This window comes from Rhinolophus ferrumequinum, chromosome 8, assembly GCF_004115265.2.
Source record: "Rhinolophus ferrumequinum isolate MPI-CBG mRhiFer1 chromosome 8, mRhiFer1_v1.p, whole genome shotgun sequence".
NCBI lineage: Eukaryota > Metazoa > Chordata > Mammalia > Chiroptera > Rhinolophidae > Rhinolophus > Rhinolophus ferrumequinum.
The window spans coordinates 16628932-16641445 of record NC_046291.1 but is presented as its reverse complement, the minus strand read 5'-3'; the positions used below and the strand labels follow the sequence as shown (position 1 = coordinate 16641445).

Genomic DNA, 12514 nt, shown 5'->3' with positions numbered 1-12514 from the left:
GTAGCAAAAGGGTGGCTACCTTTCCAGAGTGGCTGTTATGGTGCGCGGTGCCCCACCTGGTTCACCGGTCTGATCTGAGGACTTTTTTCTTGTTCGTCCTTGAGCTGACCCTTCTCAGCCCCATAAGCTCATTCTTCGTTCTTTCCCTCTAAAATTTTTTTTCCCCCTTTCCACCTCTCTTTCTTTCTGTGTCCCTCATTCCTGTGCAGCCTCCTTTCTTCCCCAAAGTTTGTTTCTTTGAAACTCTCATCTGCAGTAATACTTAGTGACTTGCCTACCCAGGGAAGGTTGAACAATAGTGCCATCTTTTTCCTCTTCTCACCACGAATCTCCTGCTCTTCTCCATCCCCCACCTCCTACCCCCACTTTCCCCCAGTGGAGAAACTTCCCTGGGAACAGAGGAAGCTGCTCCGGTGGAAGATGAGCGCAGTGACCCCCAACATTGTCAAGCAGACCATTGGACGGTCCCACTTCAAAATCAGCAAGAGTGAGTCATTTGCCTTAGTGTGAGCCTGTCCTCGGCCCCAGCACATGGGCTTCGGGCAGTAGGAGAGCTCTAGATGCCTCCTGCTATGTGGGCACCCTGTCCTGAAGTTTCCAACCTCATAGGAGTACATAGTTCTGAACACTCTCTGGACTAGAGCCTATTCCTCAAAATTGTAAGACAGAGGGCCGTTGTTCTGTTTCTTGACCCCAGGGCCTCGTGTAGGACAGCTCCATGGTAACTCTTAGAAAACAGGGTCTGGGAGCTATGCCCAGGCCCAGTGGTATTTCTGGGGGCCTCTGGACCTTTCTCTCTCCCGGGAACTCAGCTGCTACCAGAACTGATTCCCTGATGTGCCTTCCGTAGAAAATGATGACTGGCTGGGCTGCTGGGGTCACCACATGAAGTCTCCTGGTTTCCGATCCATTCGGGAACATCAGAAGGTAGGGGCCCTTTCTAACGCACTCTTCCCCAAGAGTTTGCTCTAGACGGGAGGAGGATGTTATCGGGGGAAGAGGTGGCTGACCACGGAGAAGTCAGGAAGGTTTGTGGAGGAGTGGAGAAAGTACAGGAGGAGGGCGCCGGGTCAGACCCTAGCAGATCACTCACATCTAGCAGGTCAGCTGCAGTGACGGGCAGTCGTAGCCTCTCAAAGACTCTTGCCTCTAATGTGTCTTGAGATACAGTGTCTGTTTTCAGTTTTTTATCTTTCCCCTACAACCACTGCACATTTCCTCCCTTCCTCCAGCTGAAGATGTGTAAAGAGGACTCTGGTCTCATGTAATGAATGAGTCCCTTGTCCCCAGACTTACTGAAGGCCTGGTTCTTCTCTGTGTTTGTCCTATAGGCTGCCATGGGGAAAGACTTAACCGCTTATTCTTTGCACTTAAGGTGGATGTCATGCCTGTCTTGATCACTATTGTATGTCATGAACTATCAAGTCCTAGAGGGCACTGAATTTTGTTGTGTTTTGTTTGTGTTTTAATCATCCTGGTGAGTGCTCAGTAGCTGAAGACTTAAGGACTGTGAGGCGGTGATAAGAAGATGGAGCAGGGGCTTAGAAAGTTGCTAAGAAGTTGGGATGGGATCGTGAGTCCTGCCGTCTTCCTCATGGTCTTACCCGGTCCTTCTCCCTCTTCTCACCTTCTGTCCCTCCTATAGCTAAACCACTTCCCAGGTTCATTCCAGATTGGGCGAAAGGACCGACTGTGGCGGAACCTGTCCCGCATGCAGAGCCGCTTTGGCAAGAAGGAGTTCAGTTTCTTCCCCCAGTCCTTTATCCTGCCGCAGGACGCCAAGCTTCTGCGCAAAGCCTGGGAGAGCAGCCGCCGCCAAAAGTGGATTGTTAAACCAGTGAGTGAGTCACAGAGGGTAGCAGGCCGTAGTCTGAGAGTGGGAACAGCAGAGCCCTGGGCCAAGGGCAGATCTCACCTCCTTTCCACTTGACTTCCAGCCAGCATCAGCTCGAGGCATTGGCATCCAGGTCATTCACAAGTGGAGTCAGCTCCCCAAGCGAAGGCCCCTTCTGGTACAGAGGTGAGCCTGCCTCCCACTCGGATCCCGCTCCCCATTTTCTCATTTCTTCTACCTAGAGGTTCCCTTTTTACCGTGTTCTTCTGCCCTTTGCCCTTCCAGCCACACACCTTCTTCAGCCAACTGTTTAAGTCTTCGTCTCGGGGCCTGTTTGTTAGCTGGCTTGCCACGGTTCATGAGCCTGTCTCATCTGCCGTGTCCCTGAAACTCGCCTTTTCCTATGTAGGTATCTGCACAAACCCTACCTCATCAGTGGCAGCAAGTTTGATCTGCGAATCTATGTCTACGTCACCTCCTATGATCCTCTACGGATTTACCTCTTTTCCGATGGACTTGTCCGCTTTGCCAGTTGCAAGTATGTGGTAGTGGTGAGGTGTCACCCTGAGAGCTTTCGGGGTTTGCTTTCCTGAGAGGAAGGGAAACTGGAGGACACCCAGCAGAAAAATAACAGATGTTTTGGTAGTATTTGTTAGCAAAGGAGAAGGGGCGATTTATTTGGGAAAACCTAGTCTTCTTTTCCTCCTGTGTGTCTCTTTTACTTCTACACAGAATACTTCACTTCTGACATTTCTGGTCACCAAATAGTTTTGCCCCCACACCAAGCAATTCTCTGCAGTACCAGTGGGGTGTCCTACAATGGAACTCAGTTTTGATACCATCTACCTAGAGATAGCGTCAGATCCCACAGATTAACGGCTCAGTCTCACAAGGCTCCCCAACCCTCCACCTCAGATGCCAGTCACAAGTCTAGGTTGCCACATGTGCTTCTGCCCCATCAGCTATAAATCAGAGGTTCCCATGACCACCTCCTTGGGTTTGATTAATTTGGTAGAGCAGCTCACAAAACTTGGGGAAACAGTTTACTTATGTTTACTACTTTAGAATAAAAGGATATGATAAAGGATACAAGCAAACATCCAGAAGGAAGAGATGTGTAGGGCAAGATATGTGGGAACGGGTATGGAGCTTCCATTCCTTCTCTGGGCGTTGCACTCTCCCAACACCTCCACGTGTTCACCTACCCAGAAGCTCTCTGAACCCCATACTTTTGGGATTTTTATGGAGGCTTCTTCACATAGGCATGGTCAATTATTAACTCCATTTTCAGCCCGTCTGCCTTCTCAAGAGAGTGGGGATCTGGGCTGAAAATTCCAAGCTTCTATTCATGGCTTGGTCTTTCTGGTGACCAGCCCTCATCCAGGAGCCCACCCCAAAATCTCCTCGTTAGAACAGAAGGCACTCCTGTCACCCAGAAAATCACAAGGTTTCAGGAGCCCTGTGTTAAGGAACTGGGGCCAAAGACCCAGTATCAGAACAAAAGGTGATCCTAGTGCTCTTATCACTTAAGAATTTATAAGAGTTTTAGGAGCTCTGTCAGGAAATGGGGTATGTATATATACATACATATATAAACTTATAAATCACAATATCACATGAGGAGTGGGAATTAAGGAGGTTCTCTACTTCACCGAATAGGGAGGATCTTCCTTCAGGACTGAGGTGGGATAAAGGAGATGAATTTAGCTGTGGTATTCTAGAAACTTTACCAAGAGACGTATTTCTGAGGCTCTTATGCATCTGAAAAGATCTGTGCACTTGCCCTTTTCTGCCTCAGGATTTGGGAAAATGTGGGGACCATTGTCTCACCATCTCACCATCTTACCCTCGGCCTTTCCACTCACTTCCAGGTATTCGCCTTCCATGAAGAGCCTTGGCAACAAGTTCATGCACCTGACCAACTACAGTGTCAATAAAAAGAACGCTGAGTACCAGGCCAATGCAGATGAAACGGCCTGCCAGGGCCACAAATGGTACCTAGGCAGCGTCCCTCTCGAGTGGAGGCCTGGAAGAGTGCAGGGTTCTGGGGTTTGGGGCGGTTCAGGGAGATGGTGGGCGGAGGATTAATGTAAGACCCAAAGATTATACAAACACTTGGCAATTCAGAATCGGTCTATTTGCATCCAAGCTCATCTCTTTCTTAATTCAAAACATAGAAGACATAGAAAGAAAATACCTTTGGGCTTCTTATCCCTTTTTCTTTCTCTTCATCACTCAGTTCATAGACTAAAACCCCCAATACTGCCCCTCCTCCCCCTCCTGCAGGGCACTGAAGGCTTTATGGAACTACCTGAGCCAGAAGGGAGTCAATAGTGATGCCATCTGGGAGAAGATAAAGGATGTGGTTGTCAAAACCATCATCTCGTGAGTCACACTGCCACCCTGGTGGGGGGCCTACCGGGAACCCCCTCTCTACCGTGGGCCTTCATGCTGCCGTGCTCCAGGTTTTGACCATGTGTTTCAGTTTCTGAGGACATGGAATAGGAAGGTGTGGACAGAGTACAATTTTGCTCTTCTACTGCAATTCATCCCCGGAAGTGGGCCCCAGATCAGGGGCCTCTCCGGAGAAGCGCTTTTTCTGGCTTGCTCTGCTCTCCTATCTCCGGGGCATTCCAGTGGCGGGGCAGCTCTGGGTAAAGCCCCTGGGAAGAGCTGGGCTGAATACTTATTCCTGCCTCTGACCAGGTCAGAACCATATGTGACCAGCCTGCTGAAGATGTACGTGCGGCGACCCTACAGCTGCCATGAGCTCTTCGGTTTCGACATCATGCTGGACGAGAACCTCAAGCCCTGGGTCCTGGAAGTGAACATCTCCCCGAGGTCGGAGGTGTTCTCGGCACTCACAGTACAACGCTTCTTGTCTCCTCATGATTCTGTGTCCACTCGAGTCTTGCTTACTTTGGGCAGACCTTTCCTTCACTAGAATTCGAGTTTTCCCTTCATCATCTGTTTGTTTGCTCATTTACTCATTCTTTGCCATGATCTCAGAGTTCTTTGAGGATGGACAGGGGTTGTTCAAAGTTGTTCTTTTGAAGTTGATCCCACTGCTTGCTTTCCCCTAGCAAATGAAGGCCATAGACAAGAACCCCTGAATAAGGGTGTTCACGTCTGTGGGCAAGGCAACCCCTACGATGGTGCCCATGAGTTTGAATGTCAGAGGCTTTTCATCCTAGAGATTCGAGGGAGTAAATGGGGCTCGCTCTGACTGGGACGTGTGGCCAGAAACAGTTTTGGAATGTGCTTTGACCCCTCTTTGCATCCTTTCCCCAAAGCCTCCATTCCAACTCTCCACTGGACATCAGCATCAAAGGCCAGATGATCCGTGACCTTCTGAACCTGGCAGGCTTTGTTCTGCCCAACGCAGAGGATATCGTTTCCAGCTCCAGCAGCTCCAGCAGCTCCACGACCAGGTCAGCCTCCTTGCTTTTCCGCAGCCGGCTGGCAGCATGCACAGCCCCGTCGTGTCCCTCGGAAGGAATGGTGGCTGGGCACTCCCTCCTGCTTGATCTCCCTTGCGCGCCATCTGCCCTACGGTCTCCTCATGTGCTACTGCCGTGTCATCGTCCCTAAAGGCACGTTTGGTTCTACTGCTCCCCTGCTCAGGAATCTCCACAGCGCCTGCGGAATCAGCGTTCCACTCACGTGGACGTTCAAGGCCCCAGCCTCCTTTTCCCAGGCGCCCTTCCCGTTACTACTCTTGCGGTTTCCGTGCTCTGATAAACGGGATCACTCATAGAACCTCAAGGTTGGAAGACTCCTTAAAGATCAGTTAATCCAGTCTCTCTGAAACATTTGTTGCCCCTTACTGTTTCCCCATAGTGTCCCCTTTTTTGCTCAGGGGTTCCTTCCTACAGAAATTCCTCTCAGCCAGACCTCCCTGTTGTGACCTCACCCATCCTTCAAAGCCTAGCTCAGGGCAACATCTTCATGAAGCCAGCTCAGTGTGGGCTCGCTCCTCCATACCCCCAAACCTCTTGGAACTATTCTTGAGGGAAAGGAGCCAATATTTAGTACCTTCTATGTGTAAGGAAAGACCTCCAGGTTTTCCCCATAGTAGCCCCATGACACCGATATTGCTATCCTCAGTTGACAAGTGAGAAAGCTGAAAGTGACTGGAATTAAGTAGCCCATCCAAGGTCATTCTTCTACCAAGTGGTCTAGAGTTGGAATTCAGTTCCTCATTTGCGGGTAACGAACTTGTTTTTCCTACCATAGCTTGTAGACTTACGTTTGGCTCCGGCGGTAGTTGTCATTTGACAGCTGCCAGCCTGTGAGCTCCGTGGAGGCCATCTTTGTGTCTCGCAGTAGTAATTGTAGTGCTGTGGGTGATGAGACTGAGGTGAAGGCAGCTCAAGCCATTTGCCCAGGATCACACAGCCAGTGGGGCCGAGCTGGGTATTTAGTAAGTGTTCACGAAATTAAACTAAACTAAAGTATACAGCAATTACCTCAGTGTCTTTTTTTAATCATTGAAATACAGTCTAGAATTGGCACTTTGTACTGTTTTAGTTCTTCCATGGTACGTGATCTTTGACTTTCTGACCGGCTGCTTGAATGGAATACATTGCAGTTTAATCTACTCAAGTAACGAACATCTGCCCCTATTTCTTTGTCGTTTCTTGAGAAGGGTGTCTTCCTGGGCTGGCCCCTCTCTCCACATGTCTTCAGGATGCGAAGCTGCTGACCTTGCCCTTTCTCCCTTTCCACCCCCTGCCTTAGCCTGCCCATCTCCCCCAGAGACAAATGTCAAATGGCCCCAGAGCACTTCACTGCACAGAAGATGAAGAAAGCCTATTACCTGTCCCAGAAAACTCCTGATCAGGTAGGAAATTACCTCCCCTCTAGTGCCAGCAGGAAGCTTCCCTGCTCAAACTTTTGGAACCCTGAGGCAACCAGTTTCTCTTCTGTCCAGGGCAGGGTTTCCTAACCCCGGTCCCCTTGATGTGCAGAGGTATGTTGGCATGTGCGTTATTCCAGGAGAGATTGATGCCTTTATCATGTGTTCCAGAACCACTGCTCTTAGCAAACTGCAGTACTGACCCACCGTTGTTCTCAAAGCTGTAGACCCTTTGCATTTCTCTCCCCGAGGTACAGTGAGCTCCTGGAAGGTTTGGCTTTTTCAGACCAGGTGAGGGAGCCAGATGGAAGAGTGGCAGACACAAAGCTGCTGCCAAGTATGAGTTGCTGGATTCTGGTCTTGCTTCCATCCAACAAACCACTTCACACTGGGGAACCTCAGTGGCTCCCCTCACCCCAAACAAGCGTATCTCCGTCCCCCAGCTAAGCTCAGTAGACTTGGGAACAGACGAAATCCAGAGCTGGCCCACCAGGCTGCCTTGGTGGTCCCCTGAGAGTCGTGGGGCCCTAGGATCCCAGAGCTCTGCTCCCTGTCCCCCGCCTTCTTGATTCTCTTCCTCTGGCTTATACTCTCTGTCACACCCTCTTCCTCCCTTTCTTTGGGCTGTAGGACTTCTATGCGTCAGTGCTGGATGTCCTGACACCAGATGACGTTCGGGTTCTGGTCGAGATGGAAGATGAGTTTTCTCGCCGGGGTCAATTTGAACGAATTTTTCCTTCTCGAATTTCTTCTCGCTATCTCCGCTTTTTTGAGCAGCCACGATATTTCAACATTCTCACCACCCAATGGGAACAGAAGTACCATGGCAACAAGCTCAAAGGTGATATGTCCTCTCTGCCCACAGGAGGCCATGTTTAGTGAGAGATTAAATCCCAGAAATGAGCCTCCCTGGCAAGAAGAATTGGCCAGTTGATTCTACCTTCTTAAGTCCCACCCCTGCTAATCTTGTCGTAGGATTAGATCTGCTTCGGAGTTGGTGCTACGAAGGGTTCCACACAGGAACCATCTCTGATTCTGCTCCAATGGTGAGTGGTGCCATCAGGACGAGGGGGACAGCTCCGTCTCAGGCGCCTCCCTTCTGTGCCTGGAGAGTGCCGCGTGGGTTGAGTGTGGCTCCAGACCCTCTCATTTCTCCCCTGGGCCTTGCCTCTGTGTCTCAATCACCCGTCCTTTCCAAGGGGATAATTGTCTCTGGGTACCTTTCTTTCAAAGATCAAAAAGTGCTGTGTAGCCTCAGTTTTTGTCTGAATTGGGAGAGAACCAAGACTTTTTCTCATCTGGGCCCGTGCCGGAAGGGTAGGAAAGGGGAAAGCCCCAGGGTCACTCAGAAGCAGAACTGGGAGGGAGCGCCAAGACCCAGCCACACCCGATCCCTGCCGCGCCCTTTGGGCCTCACCGCTGCCTTTGCTTTCAGTGGTCTCTCCCAACGTCACTTCTGACTGGCTCAAAGTGTGACATGACGCTCAGTGCTTACTCCAAATCAGAGACTGGCAAGCTGGGGTGAGTGCTACCCGGGCAAGGGGAGGGTGTTGGGCGCGAGTTTAGGGAGTTTTCTTTCTTCCTGTCTTCCTCGATCATGATAAGATCAGCATTCTCCAGCTGAGCGTTGGGGGCAGTATCAGAATATGCAGCCATGATATCCTCACCCTGGTGGCTCCTGGTATGCCCAGTGAAACTGAGCTGAGCACAACCATCGGCACAAGTGGCCACTTTCAGCCATGCCCACTAGCTGTAGGAAACCTTTAGCCCTCCTCCCTTACATACATTCATACTTGCACTTAAGCTCTCAAGCCTTCAGATAAGTGATTATTTATACCTCCATATAATTATGACCTATAACACCGTAATGTTGTGAATGCCTGGTCCAGACTCTGAAGGCAGATCAGGGGTCAAAATCTCAGCGACACAGTCTCAGCCATTTGTTTCTCGCCTGTTCCCTTTAGAAAACACAGCTCCTCTGAGGGAATAATGCCACTCCCCAATGATGGGACCACACCCAAGCCCAAGAAGACTCAAGCTGACCTTTCCTCTTTCCTCAGGAATCCCATTTCTTCAAAGGACAGTGAGGACACCAGCAAAGAGCCCAGCCTCTCCACCCACAAGTACTCTGGGCAGACTTTGACACTGTCTGCTTCCCCCACCTCCCAATCAACTGGCGACCCCCTCCTGGCTGCTGTGAGCCCATGACCGGCCTCGCTCCACTAGCTGCTGCCCAGGGTCACCTCTGTTAGCTACCTCATGGGGACCGGCCAGCTGGCCCGCCTGAGCCCCCACCCCTCCACCTTGCTCCTCCTCAGAGTATTTTTTGAAGTGGCTGAATTCCAGAGATGGGTATCTGGAGGGCTGGAGGGGTGGTGGGGATGGGGAAAGAGAAGGTGAGGAAGGGTCACTGGCTGGTACCTCATATCTCAGCAGAGAAGCCAATGATGGCCACTCAGCCTTATAAAGCAGGGTTTGGTTTCTACCCTCAGAGAGCCACGTGTGGTTTATTTTAGGCCTTGGTACAGTGATTGAATTATAGTTCAAGAGGAGAAACATAGTGAACATATTTGGGCCGAAGTCCTTTGTCATTGGGGAGGTCACAGTCTCCTCAGGTCTCACCGTCTCTCTGGAAGAGCCACTTTCAGACATCTTCAGGCATCCTCGGTAGACGGGGAGAGGCTGTGACATGATGAACTCACTTCCTGTCAACCTTATCTCGGGCTTCACCACCGCCAGGTCATTTACCTTTTCATACATCCAGCCTGCCAGTAGCCCTAGGTCTTCCTGTTCTGACCTCCCATCACTATGTGGTCAGCCTTCTAGACTTCTCTCTTTTGGATGTTAACTCTTCAGCTCTTGACTTTTGAGAGTGAGAGGTTCTGTGAACTTTGTGAATTTCGTATAGCCCCAGTGAAGGAGCCCAGAGAATCCCAGTAGCTCTTGGCTGTGTCCATATATCAAAGGACACAGTCCTGGGGGATGGTAGAAGGAGCTGTGATTCCCCCACAACCCAGAGGAGGCTCATGTTCTGCTTACTCCCCTTTGCTGTGTCTGATTAGCTGGGTCTGGCTCACAGGTCGCTAGGGCAAGCAGAGTCTGGTGGCATGGCAGGTGGGTTTCAGGAGCTGTCACCACTGTAGGATGGGCTCCTAGTCAGACTGCTGACTAACTCTGGTACTCTTAACTGAATCTACCTCCCTCCCTAAATCTCAGTAACATGGTGAGTGTTCAATAAATGTTCGAGTGAACTGTACAGATTATCTCCAAGGACATGGCACCTGAACCAGAAGTTCTGCGTCTCTCTCCGCAGGGGAAGGTGGAGCCAGGCGGGAGCTTGGATCAGAAAGGCTGTTCTCACTTAAACAGTGCTCCTCCTTAACCCCACACTTGCTGGTCGCTGCTTGCCCCCTCCCTAGCCCTGCAATCCCTTTACTTCATGTTGCCAGCAGCAGGGCCCAACAAGAAGCCAACTGGTCCCTGTTTGTCATACCCAAGTTTTCACCTTTGCACATCAGGCAGGAAGGCAGCTCTCCCCCAGGGCTGTCTGCCTTCATTCTCCCAGAGCTTTGGGAAGATGCTCTCCCCTGTCACGTGGCTCCTGGAGTTCTGTGGTGAGTTCAGATGGAACCAGGGAAAGATCACTAAGAGCCCTGACTGGGTTTAAGGCCACAGTAGGTGACTGCTGGCCAGTGTGAAGGCTGTGTTGACAGTTGTGAAAAAAGCATGGTGTCAGAGTCCTGGGGCAGCTCCTGCTGCTCTGTCGTAAGGACTTCACATTCAGGGCCAATAGGAGAGGTCCTTGAAGCCAAGTGTTTTTAAATTCTCATCACCTGTAAGTGTCTGATGGACGTTACGCTGGGTGGGAGAAGGAATGGGGCCTGGGGATCATTTCCCTTTCGCCCTGAGAGAAAATTCAATCTCGCTCATTAAGCAGTCAGCATACGTACTTAGCAGTGAACACCCACAGCATAAGTTATTCAGCTGAAGGATTTTGGGGGAAGTAATGAGGGTTTGGGGGTTTTGTTTTTTGGGTTTTTTTTGGAAGTTTAAATTTGGGGGTATAGTAGAATAAATGTTTGTCAGAACATGTCAGTTGTTTTCCTAAGGTGATAACTTACCCAGTCCCTGTTTAGAGAAAGGGGAGTGAGTGCTCCTGAGTCGCGGAATGAAGTACAGAGTATTTCTGGAGCACTGCAGTAAGGATTTGGGTGGAGGGCAAGGAGGGTGGGCACTATTCCTGTTTACTTCAGATTCACTCGGGATTGGTCAGAAACTAAATACTAATGAAAAGGTGGTGTTCTGAGAGGAAAAGAGCGTGTGCCTTGGAGGCTGATCTTAGGTTCAAATCGTAGCTTTGCTGTGTGACCTTGGGCGTGTCATCTAACTTTAAAGTCTCGTTTTTGTTTTGTTTTTTTTTGTGTTTTTTTTTAATACAAATATAATACCTACATTTAAGGGAGGTGAAAATTAAGCAAAATATACTGAAAGCATTTAGAGGGTTCATAGTGCATGGTTACTCCTTTTTCCATTTGCTATCCAAACCCTGTTCTTTGGGTAGGGAAAGGCAGGCAAGAAATGTAAAAGGGAAGCTATAGAGCCATTTTACAGGTGAAGGCCAGAACAGGGTTTAGATAGATACTTTGCCACGCCTACCTTCACCCCAATACACAGAAACTCTATCATTATTCATTCTGTTTTACTTTGTCGGGGATTTATTTGTTTGCTTAAATATTTCACAGAATGCGTATTCCTTGGGTAAGGACGCACATTAAGCATTAGAAGTATGTGAATTGAATGAGATTATTGTCTTATCCCAAGAGAAGCTTTGACATGAAAGGGGGAGCAAGGGGGCAATGGGTGCTCGGTGGCTGGAAAGAGGAGGAGTCTGGTATAGAAAACAGACCTTGAACTAGAGCTGGAGCCAGAGAACAGACCCGACAGCTGTGAGAAGGGACCATTGTCATGACAGGTATGTTCTTATGGTTTTGAACTATTTAGTTGAGGGTGATTGTCCCTCCCTGTGACCCTAGTCAAATGACACACCTGATTGCCCTCTGGAGCCATACAGCACTGGGCCAGTGAAGGAGGCTGATAAATTGGGTACACAGTCCATTCCACTTTCCCTTATCAGTTGGATCAGTTACCTAAATAAGGTAGTCACCAAAGGCAGCCATGAGACCTCCCCTCCTGGCTTCCTCTGGGTTTGGCCCTTAGGACTAAGGCTCACCTCTGTCTACTGTTTGAATCACCCAACTACTTTGAGACTTAGCAACATTAATGGTTTTCAGAGAGATGAGGCTGAGGGAGCTCCAGTTCATGCCACTAGAGAGTGTGATCCAGGCTCTCAAACCACCCTTCTTTGCCTCTTAGATCCTCAAGAGTTTGCACCCTCATTGATGTCAAAGGATCGATTCAGGCCCATTGGATTTGACCTTTCGTCAACTTTAGAACAATGAAAGCTGCAGGCAATTAAAACAATAATGAAACAGATTCAGACATTTGGTGTATGTGCTTGGCTGAGGAGCCAATGGGGCGAAGCTACCATCTGTGGGATTATGACTGAACGCCTCTAAGTCCAAATCCCACAAAGACAGAATGATAGGGCAGTGTGTCTGAGCCTTGGTTTGCTGGTACCCCACTGATCCTGCAGACAGGTGGCTAAGTGCTGCCCAGGTGGTGCAGGGGCATGCTGGACTGAGCACTGAGCAGAGCCCCTCCAGAGAAACGGCATAAGGCCCCCCCCCACATGTCACACAATGTACATTTCTTGGGGAGCCTGGTGCTGAACCACTCAGAAGTACAGCTCCTGGGTCAGGGTT

The 12514-nt window shown here is 49.9% G+C and overlaps 1 protein-coding gene across 3 annotated transcripts in view; it reads left to right on the top strand.

Annotated features, from left to right (window-relative positions):
• The window catches only part of TTLL4 (tubulin tyrosine ligase like 4), a 39042-nt gene extending 27757 nt beyond the window's left edge, over positions 1–11285 (top strand). For 2 of the 3 annotated variants that reach the window (XM_033112417.1, XM_033112418.1), the window contains exons 7-20: positions 377–487; positions 851–927; positions 1646–1837; positions 1938–2020; positions 2244–2372; positions 3706–3828; positions 4121–4219; positions 4541–4675; positions 5128–5265; positions 6575–6677; positions 7323–7533; positions 7668–7738; positions 8128–8213; positions 8657–11285. In XM_033112417.1, the coding sequence (XP_032968308.1) occupies positions 377–487; positions 851–927; positions 1646–1837; positions 1938–2020; positions 2244–2372; positions 3706–3828; positions 4121–4219; positions 4541–4675; positions 5128–5265; positions 6575–6677; positions 7323–7533; positions 7668–7738; positions 8128–8213; positions 8657–8900 (1802 nt within the window). In that variant the 3' untranslated portion in view covers positions 8901–11285. The remainder of the gene's footprint in view (positions 1–376; positions 488–850; positions 928–1645; positions 1838–1937; positions 2021–2243; positions 2373–3705; positions 3829–4120; positions 4220–4540; positions 4676–5127; positions 5266–6574; positions 6678–7322; positions 7534–7667; positions 7739–8127; positions 8214–8656) is intronic. The other variant, XM_033112419.1, reaches the window with a different exon arrangement.
• The last annotated feature ends 1229 nt before the right edge of the window (positions 11286–12514 follow it).